Source organism: Rhinatrema bivittatum, chromosome 6 (genome assembly GCF_901001135.1).
Source record: "Rhinatrema bivittatum chromosome 6, aRhiBiv1.1, whole genome shotgun sequence".
NCBI classification, from domain to species: domain Eukaryota; kingdom Metazoa; phylum Chordata; class Amphibia; order Gymnophiona; family Rhinatrematidae; genus Rhinatrema; species Rhinatrema bivittatum.
In genome coordinates, this window is record NC_042620.1 from 295,669,423 (window position 1) to 295,684,265 (window position 14,843).

Sequence of the window (14,843 nt, forward strand, 5' to 3'; positions counted from 1 at the left end):
GTGCACTGGATCTTTCCAGTGCCTGCGGTTCTGTGCTGCAAGCAGTACCAGTGCAAGTGGCATGACTCTTTTCAGTCACTATGGTATTAAGCGGCTCTTGCCAGTGGCTGGAAACCTTCCAGGTTGGTGATGGAAATGTAGCTGGAAAATCTTTTATTGTATTTTTACCCATTGCAACCTTGCATGACATTTTAATATGTTTTTCCCTCTGTGTCACTTTACAGCCGTTCTCATGGGCATATCCCTGGCATCTGTCACTTATGGGGCCCTGGTGTGCAACATCCTGGCCATCCAGATCAAGTATGACGACTATAAGGTTCAGTTGCGCCCACTGGCATTTGTCTGCATTGTGCTGTGGCGATGCCTGGAGATTGCCACACGGGTCACTGTGCTAGTGCTCTTCTGCAGCGCCCTCAAGGTTTGGATTGTGCCCATCGTTCTAGTCAACTTACTGGTCCTCTTCTTCCTGCCCTGGGTCCAGTTCTGGAGAAGCAAAGCCCCTCTACCAGAGAACGTGGATAAAAACTTCAGCCGTGTGGGCACCATAGTGGTGCTGTGCATGGTCACCTTCCTTTATGCTGGCATCAACATGTTCTGCTGGTCAGCCGTGCAGGTGGACCTGGCTGACCGGGACCTGATTGACAAGGCACAGAACTGGGGGCGACTGAGCATACACTACTGCGTGCGGCTGCTGGAGAATGCAGCCCTCATTATCTTTTGGCACTTTTTCAAGACAGATGTGTTTGAATACTTTTGTGCTCCACTGCTGGTGGTGCAGCTGCTGGTGGGATACTGCCTGGCCATCTTTTTCATGCTCCTCTTCTACCAGTACTTCCACCCTTGCCGGCGGCTCTTCACGCACAACGTGGCCGACTGCTTGCATTGCATCTGCTGTCGTATGAACCGCCCCCCCGCCACGCCTCTCATTATGCCCACGGAGAGCAGTGAGCCTGGAGTTAGGCACAGCATTGTCTGACCTGGCTTGGCAGAGATCGGGGAGGCTACTTTGAAACAGAGCTAGAGCTGCAAGAATGAAGGTTTCAACAGATCACCGCAGCCTTAAAAAGACAGAACTTTCAGACTGGGTCAGTGCTGTAGTGATCAGGGTCCGTTCCTGGCCTTGGCTCTTGCTGTTTGCACTGGGCACGGTTGGGAGTGCCACCGAAGTGACTCTCAAAGCCCATGAGCACAGCTTTTATGGTAAAATTATTGGTTTGGCTAAAAGCAGCATTGGATTATCTCTGTGAGAAGGCTTAGTCCACCTTCCTGGCCAAGGGAGAGCACTTCAATGTGTGATCTGTGAGAAAGGATCCAGGAAGAAGACTGTCCAGGAATCCCCAACAAGAGATGATGCTGACAAGTAGGAAGGAATGAAGTCTCGAAATAGAAAAAAAAAAGAGTTTTTTAAGAAAATGTGGTGCTGTTTATGTTTTGTTTTTTTTTTTTTTAATGATGTTTGATATAGAAGACTGGTGAGATTGTTTACAAAAATGTGAGTTATTCATTATTTATAGTAAAGTCACTCTGTGATACCGTGATTGAAGGCAAAAAAAAAATAATAAGCAGCTAAGCTTCTTCAACAGGATGACCAAAATATCCAGTTTTACACTGTAAGTGCTAATGCAATCCCTGATTTTAGCATAATAAACAAGAGACAGAAAAATGTTCTCTTTCAGTTTCTCTTTTCTTAGTCCTCACTAAATAGTTCTCTGTCTGGAAGATGGAATTCAGCCTTTGTGCCCGCTCCATCTTACAAGTTTATGGACACTGCTCGTGCAGGGCAAACCTTCTTTTGGGAGAGAGGTCTTCAAAAACATCTGCCAGACTCCCACTAAAAATGCAGGTGCTTTCTTCTTCTGCTCGCTCACCTGCACCCCCAAACACCCTGCCATTGTCAGGAACAACACATAACATAGAACTCAGCATCTGAGACTCGCTGGCGTGAGCAGAGAGTGTGTTGATGAGGCCCAGACTCCCTGTGCACCTTATCCGTAGTGTTCCATATTCAAGTCCCCAGGCACCTCGGTCCTGAGTTCTGGAGGTAAGGCATGTTCCACCAGTATCTTCAGGTATCGGCTCTTTATATTTGCACAGAAATTTCTGGTTTATTGCTTGTGGGGCACTGACCCCCTTCTTTGCATAGAGCAAAGCACAGTCATTATAGGACCTCTCCTCCTGAGGCCTGAACATGGCAGACCTACTACGCTTCAAAGCCACAAACACATTAGTAAACAACGGCAGAAGAAAACCCAAGTGATCCATCCCTGTCTGCCGAACAAGTTGTTTAGGGTAGCAACTGCCGCTCCATGCATGTTACCCCATGCCTTCTGTTAAGGGCTGTAACTGCTGCTCCGTGCAGGTTGCCCCAGGCAGAAATGTTACATAGGTTTCCCCATTTCTTCATTTCTGTCCTTGTGTTTATCGTATGCCCTTTTGGATTCCATTACTCTTCTTGTCTTCAACAACGTCTTCCAGGAGGGCATTCCATGCATCCACCACCCTTTCTGTGAAGAAATATTTCCTGATATTGTTCCTGAATCCTACCCCCTTGGAGTTTCAGAACAAGACCTAGGGGGTTCTACAGCTTTCTTTCCATTGGAAAAGGTTTGATTCTTGTGCATCGTTAATGCTGTTCAGATATTTAAAAGTCTGTTACATCTCTCCTCCCGGGTATTCATATTTAGGTCCTTCAGTCTCATCTCATGCAGACCCCACACCATTCTGGTTGCCCTTCTCTGGACCATTTCTATCCTTTCTCTATCCTTTTTAAGATACAGCTTCCAGAACTGAACAGAGTGCTCCAGGTGAGGCCTTAAGGCCTTACCTGTACAGGGGCATTATCATCTCCTTTTTTCCTGCTGGTTATTCCCCTTTCTATGCAGCTCAGCATCCCTCTGACCTCAACCACCACCTTGCCACATTGCTTTGCTGCCTTCAGATCATCAGACACTATCACCTTGAGGTTTTTTTTTCCCTGTCCATGCACATCAATCTTTCTCCCCCATCAAATACGGTTCCTTTGCACCACCAAATGCATAACTCTGTTCTTTATGGCATTGAATCCTAGCTGCCAAACCTTCAACCACATCTCATTCTCTCTTCTTCTTCAGGCATGTCCACTCTGTTTCAGATCTTAGTGTCATCCACAAACCGATGACTTTTCCTTCTAACCCTTCTGCAAAATCACTCACAAAGATATTGAACAGAACCGGCCCCAAAATGAATCCTTGAAGAACTCCATTTATGACTCTTCTCTCCTCAGAGTAGGTTCCTTTTACCATTACTCACTGATGTCTGTCAGTCAGCCAATTTGTAATCCATTCCACTATCCTGGGACCCACTCCTCAGCTTTTCATGAGCCTTCTATGTGGGATTGTATCAAAATATTTGCTGAATTCCAGATAAATCATATCAAGTGCTCATCCTTGATCTAATTCTCTAGTCACCCAATTGAAACAATCAATTAGATTGGTTTGACATGACCTTCCCCTCTGGTAAAACCATGTTGCCTCAGATCCTGCAACCCATTAGTTCACTATCCTTTCCTACAGCAGAGTCTCCTTCTTACAGTGATAAACCCAAGTGAGAGGCACAGTTGATGCAGTATTATTCACTGTGCCGTGAATAGAAACATTGAACATGATGACAGATAAGTACCTTAAAGTCCATCTGGTCTGTCCAATTTCTTTACCTTAAGTCAATTTTTGGCACTTTTTCACAATCTGGAATCCTTTGTACATATCCCATGTTTTGTTTTGTTTTTATTTTGTTACTGTTTCTTTCTCCACCACCCCACTCTGGGAGGCTGTTCCATGTATCCAGCCCCTATCCAAGAAGAAATATTTCCTGGTGCTGCTCCATGGGGCCTCACACTGTGACCTAGAGCATCCTCTCCTCTGAAAATATGTAGTGACAGATTGCAGCTCACTGGATGCTTATGACTTTCCCAGCAGCAAATATCCCACCAGAAGGGTTTGTGCCACTTGGTGGCAGTATAGATTAGCAAATGTCCAGATGGAGCTTCAGAACAGGAAATACCGCCTGAGAAAAATACTATTGCCAGATCTGTCAGCCTCCTGATTCACTGATAGGATTTGCCTAGTGCCAACAGGTCGTGAGTCAGTCTTCAATTATTATTAAAGGCTTATATATAGCTTGCATCCAAAGGACGGTACAATTACCTTAAGGAGAGATGCTTACGGCAGAACAGGGTGCAGGTTTCTTGTGAGCCCGTAGATTCTTTCCATGCAAACTGTGCAACCTGTGCTGGAATTTAACCATGTCCCTTCCACTGGTAAAGAAGTATCCTGGAAGGCTGCGATGCCTTTTATTGAACCAAAATAAGAATAATCCAGAGACATAACAGAGCATGAGCCTTTGAAAAACCATAGGTCCCTCCTTCAGAATGAGACCTTGGACCTGCAATGCCCACACAGGACTCCTGCTGAATGTTTCATTTGTAAGATGTTGAAGATTTGATCCCTTCGCTAAGTGGCTTGTTCCAGTGGTTAACTACCCATATAGTTCTAAAGTTCAGCCTAATGTCTAACCTAACACCCCTTCTTCCACCCTGCAGCAATTTAAGCACATGTTTTATTGTATTTTAGCACACAATTCTTTTTTGGTGATTATATGTTTTTTTGTAACTTGCTCTGGGCTGTAAGGTTAGAACAAGTAAACAAATTTAATTAACTACTGTAAATAAATAACTAATAAAATATTACTTCTTGTCTTTGCCTTAGTGGAAATGGAGAACGGATCACAGTCCTTATTGTAAATTCCTCAGTGTATTTGAAGACTGCTTTCAAACTGCCCCTCGGTCTTTTTCAAACATATCTCCTTTAACCCGTCCTAGGTCTGATCACTTCTCCAGGTTTGCTGTGAATAAATTGTTATTTCATGGTGATATCCACGTTCTTATTGTGACTCCCATTATTTGGAGAGATACCTGTCACTTGCACATTAGAGTAGTTACAGAATAATAAAATTCTAAAAAAAATAGGACTGGAGGGGGCTTCAAGAGCTCATCTAGTTCATCTCCCTGCTTCCAGGAAGTATCCACTGTACCTAGTTTATCTCAGGCCCACATTTTAGCTAGTCTGCTCTAAACATTCTCCAATGAAGGAGATTCTATCACCTCCCTAGGTAGCGTGTACCAGTACTTGGCTTACAGGTTCAGCCACCCTTACAGTTAAAAAGTTCTCCTCATTGTCTAGCTAACCACATTTCTTCTGCTGCAATATGTCCATTTCTTGTCCAAGTCTTGATTGTATATCATATGTAATATTATGTTAGTATGATATTAATTTTATTCTAACAATTCACTGCCTCCTGTTGTTGGAGACAAGATACTGGGCTAGATGGACGCAAGGCGCCATGCTGAGACTGACCAATAGCCCAGGATTCTGCCTCCAGCAGTGGCCAGCGGGTCATTTGGAAGAACCCAGCAGATCCTATGGGAAAGTCCATTCCCTGTTCTTTACTCCCAAAGTATGAAGTGGAGACACCCAAGTCTATCTGGCTAATAACTGTTTATGGACCTGTCCTTCAGGAACTTGTCTAAACCTTTGTTCAGTTCAGCTTTATTACTTGCCTTGACCACATTCTCTAGCAATAAATTCCATAGCTTAATTGTTTGAAGACTGAATTTTTTTTTTTAATTTTGATTTAAATCTGCTACTATTTAGTTGTATGGAATGTTGTGTAGTGCCAGGATGGTTAATAGAGTAAATACAACAAATGAGCATTCAATGTACTTATACATTTTCTTTTACATTTTATAAAAGGACCATCAAGCTAATGACAATAGGCATTGCTTTGCCTTTCACGCATCATTGTTTTATAATCTTAGGTCCCCCATATACACTTCTTTTCTTGAACTTTTTATCTGCAAATAAAATCTTAAAAGAGAGAAAAAAATACTTCCCTAATCTTTTCCGCTAACAGCTTGTCATGAAATCAAGTTTGGAGGTGTGATGCCTCTGCTTCAGGGCCATGATATTTTCTCTCATGAACTGCCACTCATATCTCTTAAACATGGATGACTCCTTTTTTTTTTTCTTTTCAATGCAAACTGAAAGCACAAATGGTGGGGTTTAAAAACAGATTTCAACTAATCATTTTGACTCATATTAACCATTGCATTCTCTGACTGGACATTCTTTTTCTTCCAATTAAATTATTCCTAAGTGCCATTTTAATATTACTAATATCTCATATGGTTATCATTATTAAGCTTGCATGATCTAGAGTACATGTCCAGTTCTGACATCTGAAGGGAAAATGTTCCAATCCAATTCTGTATTAAGTCCTATGGGATTACATACAAAGAATCCATTCTTGTTCGTGTTGGTACAGCATCTTTTCTCTATTATCACCATACCAATCTGACTTAATTTGATCAACAATTGTCCACCTAATGTACTGAAATGAATGTCAGTATGGCATAAAATGGCTCACTAATAGTGCCTCTTGGTCCTGCATGCGTGTACAGCTTTTATGTTCAGTGAGACAAATTCTAATCATGTATTTCATTTTACCAACATAATATTGGTTACATAGACACTTAATCATATACGCATACATATAAAATCTTTGGATGAAATTATGACCAGATGGCAATTCAATGTTATTACCCTTAGCAATTAATGGACACATTGCACAGTCTCCATATCGGTTAGTGCCAGGGCTCTTCATCATAAAGCATATATGGACAGACTTCAAGATCTAAACTTCAGAAGCCTGGAGGAAAAGGGACATACGATGGAGACATTTTAAATGTATCCAAGTAATAAAGGAGGTGGAGCTCTATCAATGAAAAAGAAGCTCTGAAATGAGGGGTTATGGGATGATGACCAAAGGGGGTAGATCGAGGAGTAATTTAAGGATGGTGGATGCAGGGAGCAGCCTCCCTGTGAAGGCTGTGGAGACAAGGACAGTATCAGAATTCAAGAAAACATGGGCCAAGCACAGAGGATCTCTGAGAGAGAGGAAGGGACTAGAAAGTTGAGGAGGAGAAGTGGATGGACAGACTGACTGGGCTCTATGCTCTTTATCTGTGGTCATGTTCTGTTTCTGTGACCTGTAAATCCTCACAATCTGCTCATGTTTCAACAGCTTTGAATAATTTTTTCGTAATTTGTAAATGTAATCTCCTCACTCGCTCCTTTTTCCAGGTACTTTATGGATATGTTAAACAGCACTGGTCTTACAGATCCCTGGGGCACTCCACTATTTGCCACTCGCCACCACCGGGAAATCTGACCATTTAGTCCTCCTCTTTGTTTCTTATCTTTTAATCACAGGAGGAGGAGCGAGATGGGGGAGAGGGAGAGAAAGCATGAAAGGAAATAGAGGACAGGCATGAGGTGAGAGAGAAGGGAGAAAAAAGTGGGGGAAAGATGAAAGCTATGAAGTGAAAGAATTGCCTGCCTTTTTTTCTCTGCTAGATAGTTTGCAAAAGTAATAATTATTGTGACCATTGCCTTAAATCCTTAGTTCCCAACAGGGATTTCACAACCTTTTGAAATACTAAAGTGCCAGCAGTAAGCCATAGTGTCAAGATGGGGGCTTTCGTGACCCTCCTGCTGGCGAAGACTGGAACCCTTTGAAATCAAAAGCACAGATTCAAAAGGAGGGGCTCAGGAAGAGGGGGCCTTTTGGCTACTTCAGGGCTAAGGAGAGCAACGCAGGTGGGAATGGATGGGGGGGTGGTCAACTTTCTGAGACAATCAGGGGGGAAGGAGAAGGATTGAGTGGATTTATTTACTTGTTATATTTATATCCCACTCTACCAAACAAGTGATTCCAGTGGAGTACAATAAATAAACAATTAAAACTACAATCCAATAAACAGTTAAAATTACACTACCTAAAACTTCATAAACAACACACCACAAGATTACACAAACACACATACAATTACAAATCAATATCAGTATCAGTCAATAGTTTCCCCTCCCCCTCCCCAATCCAAATCATTCCATGAAATGCTTTTAAAAACACCCATGTCTTTACTAATTTCTTAAAAGACACATAATCCACTTCTAACCGAGCCTGCAGTGACATCTTGCTCCATAATCATAGTACAAGCCCTCTTTTACTGTGGAGGTTGGGTGGGAAGAAGTGGGGATGTTTGGTGAAAGAATCTGCATGCCTAACACTCAGGTCAGGTTTAGTAGAATGTAAGTAGAATGTTAGATATGATTAGGAAAGGAATGGAAAATAAAACAGAAGATATTCTAATGACTCTGTATCAATCCATGGTGCAACTGCCACCTTGACTATTATGTGCAGTCCTGGTTGCCCATGTCATAAAAGATATAGGGAAACTAGAAAAGGTACAGAGGAAGGTGACCAAAATGATAAAAGAAAGGGAATGAGTCCCCATGTGGAAAAGCTAAACAGGTTAATGCACTTCAATTTGGAGAAGAGATAAGATAAAGGTCTATAAAATCATGAGTGATGTGGAATGGGTAAATAGTGAAGTTATTTACCCTTTCCAAAGAGCTAGGAAGAAGGTAAACTCTATGAAGTGTTGCAGTCGTGGCAGGCCCGCGACTGGCTCTACTCATCCCCGACGCCTAGGTCCCAGATCTGGTCCTTCTTCTTTGGCAGCAGGAGGCAGTTGCCTACTCGCTCGTGCTCCTGCTACGCTCCTGGGTTCCTCCGGCACCTCTGCGGCCTCCTCTGGTCCCATTTGGGTCTCCCCATGTGCGTCGAGGGGAGACGCTGCCATCACCTAATTCCAGTCTGTTTGACTTAGGCATGCGCGCGCCTTTCCTGACTTTAAAGGGGCCGCAGCGGGAAACCTTCCCACATCCCCAGATGAGGATGTCTCCGGGCCTTGCTACTTAAGGCAGGCTCCACCATTCGGCCTTTGCTTTGGCAACAGGTGTCCACGCTTCCAGTCGTGCACTTAGTTGCTGCTCGTTTGTGTTCCTGTTCCTGTACGTGACCTAGTTCCAGTCTTGTATTCCTGTTCCAGTCCTTGTGCTTCAGTTCCAGCTTCTTGTTTCCTCACTACGCTTTGGATGGATTCCCAGGCTTTGACCCTCGCTTGTTCCTGACCACGCTTTGGACGGATTCCCTGGCTTGGACCCTTGCTTGAACCTGACCTTGTCTCCAGTCGCCTGCCCTGACTCCAGCTTGAACCTGACTCTGCCACCAACTGACTACTTGGACTTGGCCTTTCTTAGGATTTTGCCTACTTACAAGCTCGGACTTAACGTGTTCCTGCTTTAGCCTGTCCAGGCTTCTGGATCCAGGCCTTGTCTTGTGTCCAGCTTTGTTGGTCCCTGTATCACCGCTGCTTCCTGGCTTCTTGCCTCAAACACCCTCCTCGGGATTAATCACACAGAGGCCCACCCAAGACCAGCCAGCCCCAGTACCCAAGGGCTTAACCTGCAGGGAATGAGGACTGGTATTGGCGAAGCTCTAGTTGGCCTCCCTGTTCTGCTTCTCCTCCCAATGGTTGGGATCCGTGGGGACTTCCCCACAGGTAGCGCCAACTCCACCTCGGGCTAAGGTTCCACCTCTGCAACAGATTGCCAAGGCCATGGACTTGGTGGAGCCATCTGCCCTCCAGGCCATTCCGGGCCTGGCCTTGAAGATCCAGGAACAGCAGCGGTTCTTGGAGGCATTGGCTACCTCCATTGAATGCCTCAATGCTCGTTTGAAATCTCATGCTGGTTCTGCGGCTTCTACGACCGCACCACTCAGTTCTCAGGCACCGGCTACCTCAGCCAGAGCTCTGCTCGCCCTGCCCGCTCCACCCCGTTTCAATGGGGATCCCAAGCTCCGCAGAGGCTTCATCAATCAATGCTACATGCAGTTTGCTCTGCAGCCTTCCGTATTCCAGGACGACTCACGAAGGTAACCTTCATCTTTTCATGCCTAGAGGGCAAGGTGTTAACATGGGCATCTCCCTTATGGGAGCATGCGGACTTTCTTCTTCAGGAACTATCTCGCTTTGTGACTACCTTTTGTCAGACCTTTGATGATCCAGGGAGGAGGCTACGGCTAGTTCGAATCATCTATATTTGCGGCAAGGTCACCGAGCACTCAATGAATATATAGAATTCCAGACCCTCGCTAAGGAGTTGGGCTGGCAGGAGGATTGCCTCTGAGCCATTTACCTAGATGTCCTGTTGCTTCAACTCAAAGATGAACTTGCAGCCCGCGAATTACCCTCCTCTCTCAAGGACCTCATCGACCTTGTCGGTTGCATAGACCATCGCCTCCAAGAGCGCCATGGGAGGCCCGGGTACCCTAGTGCCCCATTGCTGAACATTCTCGCTCTCCACCTGAGGCAAGCCCCGCATCCAGCGGAGTACCACCGTCTTCTAAGCTTGAAGAACCCATGCAGTTGGGACGAGGATGCCTCACTCCCGAGGAGCGTCTCAGGCGGAGGCATTCGGGTCTGTGCTTGTACTGCGGAGCTGCAGGACACTGCCTGTTGTCATGTCCTGTCCATACGGGAAACTCTCTGGCCTAAGTTCAGTAGGGGTCCTGTACTTGGGTGCTACCTCTCTGGCCCCCCAGCTAACACTACTGGCTACCTTGACTTGGAACTCTTGTTCCTTCCCCACCTTGGTTTTGATCGATTCAGGAGCCGGCGGTAGAATTCTTCATCCTGGATAACTCCATCCATCCAGTAATGTTAGGGTTACCATGGCTTCAGCGCCACTCACCCCACTTTGATTGGGAGACCCTATAACTTGCCAAATGGAATTCTGCTTGTCATCGCACTTGCCTCAGGAGAGTAGAACTGCCTTCTGTGATCCCGCTAGCAGTTACTGTCTCAGGCCTTCCTGCGCCATATGCTGACTTTGGGGATGTGTTCTCGAAACAGAAGGCTGATATCCTTCCAACACACCATGAGTTTGACTGCCCCATTGATCTATTGCCAGGTACCACACCCGTTAGGGGCAGAACCTACCCTTTGTCTGTACCAGAGACCCGAGCTATGTCAGACTATATCAGTGAAAACTTGGCTAAAGGCTTTATTCGTCCCTCCACATCGCCTGCCAGTGCAGGCTTCTTCTTTGTTACCAAGAAGGATGGGTCACTACGACCATGCATAGACTATCGCGGCTTGAATGCCATCCCTTGCAAGGATAAGTACCCTCTGCCTTTGATTAATGAGTTGTTCGGTAGCCTCCAAGGGGCGACATCTTTACCAAGCTAGACGTACAACTTAGTTTGTATCTGTCCCAAAGATGTCTGGAAGACAGCATTTAACACCAGGAATGGACATTACAAATATCTTGTGATGCCATTTGGCCTTTGTAATGCCCCTGCGGTGTTCCAACGCATGATCAACAAAATCTTTCAGGACCTCCTCTATGTGAAGTTCGTCACCTACCTAGATGACATCCTTATTTTTTCCAAGGATCTTGCTACCTATCGTTTGGATGTCCGCACGTGCTGCAGTGCCTTCGGGAGAATCACCTATTTGCCAAGCTAGATAAGTGCTTGTTTGAGAAGCAGAGCTTACCCTTCCTGGGTTAGATCATTTCCCGACATGGCTTCTTCATGGACCCCAATAAGCTATGAGGCATCCAAGACTGGCCCCAACCTACGGGCCTTCGAGCACTCCAGCGGTTCCTTGGTTTTACCAACTATTATCGCCACTTCATAGCCAATTACTCTCTGGTTGCTGCACCTCTCACAGCCCCTACCCGTAAGGATAGAGATACAAAAAATTGGACCCCAGAGGCGATTGCGGCCTTCCAAGCTCTAAAAGACGCCTTCTTGTCTGGACCCTGTCTGTGTCACCTGGATCCAAACTGCCCCAAAAGGGGTTCTGCATCCTTGCTCCTTCTATTCCCACAAGTTCTCCCCTGCGGAGTGAAATTATAGCATCGGGGATCGAGAACTCCTTGCAATTAAACTTGCCTTCAAGGAATGGCACCCCTGGCTGGAGGGCGCCCAACATCGGTTTACAATTTTCACAGACCACAAGAATCTTGAGCATCTCTGGCATGCCCAGCGTTTAAATGCTTGCCAGGCCCGCTGAGCGTTATTCTTCACCCGATTTAACTTTGACCTTCGATACCGTCCTTCTGAGAAGAATCTCCGGGCTGATGCCTTATCTCATTCCTTTGAACCCGAAGTTTCCCAAGAAGAGCCTCGCCACATCATTGATCCTGGCAGTATTTCTTTGTCCGCCACCGTGACCATACCTGCAAGGAAAACTGTGGTGCCCCACAGGCTTCATGAAAAAGTGCTACAGTGGGCACACTATTCTAGAGTAGCTGGCCATTCTGGATGTGCCCGGACCTTGTCCCTCTTAGAGCGCTACTATTGGTGGGCCACCATGTCCTCTGATACACGTGCTTATGTAGACTCTTGTCCTACGTGTGCCCAACAAAAGCCTCCGGTGGGCCGACTGTGGGGCCTGCTGCAGTCTCTACCTGCCCCTGAAGAACCCTGGACTCATTTGTCCACCGATTTTGTGGTAGACCTTACAATGTCAATAGGAAACACTGTCATCTGGGTGATCATGGACAGGTTCTCCAAGATGGCTCATTTTGTGCCACTTCCCACCTTGCCTCAGTGCTTGAACTTGCACGTCTGTTCTTTCTCCATGTTTTCCAACTCCATGGATTGCCTACAGACATCGCCTCAGATAGGGGGCCTCAGTTTGTTGCTGCTACTGGCGCTCTGCAGAAAGTTTGGAATCTCCATCAGCCTGACCACTGCCTACCATCCCCATGCCAACGGCCAAGCCAAGCAGATGAACCGCTCCCTCAAGTGCTTTCTCCGTGCTGACTCCAACGACCAGCAAGACAACTGGACCCAACTACTTCTGTGGGCTGAATTTTCTCATAATTCTCACATTGCTGCAGCCACGGGAGTCTCCCCTTTTTCTCTGGTGTACAGCAGACAGCCTTGGCCTCCTTTGCCGATTTTCCTTTCAGTGCCTTCTCCAGCAGCCCAGGCAACTGCGGACACCCTTCAAGCCTTATGGATGCGCACTAACCAACGGTTATGCCAAGCGGCCGCATGTGCCAAAAAATCTTTGGACGCTCTTCGCAGACCTGCTCCTGAATTCCAACCTGGTGACAAAGTATGGCTGAGCACCCACGATATTTGTTTGAAGCTCCTCTCCCAACGGTTCACTTCCAGATATATCGGGCCTTTCCCGGTTACTCGACATATTGGCCCAGTGACCTACAAGCTCCGTCTGCCACCTATGCTGGGAGTACACAATTTTTTCCATGTCTCGCTACTCAAGCCTCTAGTGCTCTCTTGGAGTTCCCGTAAGGCTCCAGTACCTTCTCAAGTCATCTCGGAGACAGACACAATCTACCGAGTTCAAGAAGTCTTGGACGTCCGGAGGAGAGGCCTCCATTAGGAGTATCTCCTCTCTTGGGAGAGGTATGGCTCTGAAGAAAATTCTTGGGAACCAGCTTGTAACATCTTGGATAAAGGGCTTCTTCAGGGGTTCCACCAAGCCCATCCGGGCAAACCCAGACCTCCAAGAGGGGGGCATAAAGGGGGGGGGGGTACTGTTGCGTTTCCTGGCTGCTGCAGGCCCGCGACTGGCTCTACTCACCCCCGATGCCCAGGTCTCGGACCTGACCCTTCCTCTTTGGCAGCTCGCACTCCTGCTAGGCTCCCTGGTTCTCCGGCAGCTCTGCAGCCTCCTCCGATCCCAGTCGAGTCTCCCCACGTGCACCTTTCCTGACTTTAAAGGGGCAGCGGCGGGAAATCTTCCTGCGGCCCCGGATGATGACGTCTCCTGGCCTTGCTACTTAAGGCAGGCTCTGCCATTTGGTCTTTGCCTTGGCAACAGGTCTCCACGCTTCCAGTCGTGTGCTTGGTTGCTGCTCGTTTGTGTTCCTATTCCTGTTCCTGTACCTGACCTAGTACCAGTCTTGTGTTCTTGTTCCAAGCCTTGTGCTTCAGTTCCATCTTCTTGTTTCCTGACTATGCTTTGGACAGATTCCCTGGCTTTGCCCCTCACTTGTTCCTGACCACGATTTGGACAGATTCCCTGGCTTTGACCCTCACTTGTTCCTGACTACGCTTTGGACGGATTCCGTGGCTTGGACCCTTGCTTGAACCTGACCTTGTCTCTGCTCTGACTTCAGCTTGAAACTGACCTTGTCTCCAGCCACCTGCCCTGACTCCAGCTTGAACCTGACTCTGCCTCCAGCTGACTACTTGGAATTGGCTTTTCTTAGGCTCTTGCTTACTTACAAGCCCGGACTTAACATGCTCCTGACTCTTAGCCTGTTTTAGCCTGTCCGGGCTTCTGGATCCAGGCCCTGTCTTGTGCCCAGCTTCGTTGGACCCTGTGTCTCCACTGCTTCCTGGCTCCTTGCCTCAAACACCCTCCATGGGATCAACCATGCGGAGGCCCGCCTAAGACCAGCCAGCCCTGGTACGCAAGGGCTCAACCTGCGGGGAACGAGGGCTGGTATTGGCGAAGCTCCAGTCGGCCTCCGCTTCGCGTTCTGCTCCACCTCCTGACAGTGGGGACCCATGCCAACTCCACCTCAGGCTAAGGGTCCACCTCCACAACATGAAGTTAATAGGTAGCACTTTTAAAACAAATTGGAAAACATTTTTTTTTCACTCACTGCAGAATTGAACTGTGGAATCTATTGCCAGAAGATGTAGTGAAATGAGTAGCATAGCTGGGTTTAAAAAGGGTTTAGAGAAGTTCCTGGAGGAAAAGTCACTAAACCACTATTAGCCATGCAGACAGCATGAGAAAGCCACTAGTTATCCATGGTTATAAACAAGAAGGACTGGATCTATTCTTTGGGATCCTACTGATACTTGTGATCTGGACTGGCTATTCTCAGAGACAGGATGCTGGGCTTGATGTA

At 46.7% G+C, this 14,843-nt stretch overlaps 1 protein-coding gene across 2 annotated transcripts in view; it reads left to right on the forward strand.

The window, feature by feature from the left end:
- XKRX (XK related X-linked) overlaps positions 1-5,636 on the forward strand; it is a 73,982-nt gene extending 68,346 nt beyond the window's left edge. For both annotated transcript variants that reach the window (XM_029607388.1, XM_029607387.1), the window contains one exon: positions 225-5,636. In XM_029607388.1, coding sequence (XP_029463248.1) covers positions 225-976 — 752 coding nt within the window. In that variant the 3' untranslated portion in view covers positions 977-5,636. The remainder of the gene's footprint in view (positions 1-224) is intronic.
- The last annotated feature ends 9,207 nt before the right edge of the window (positions 5,637-14,843 follow it).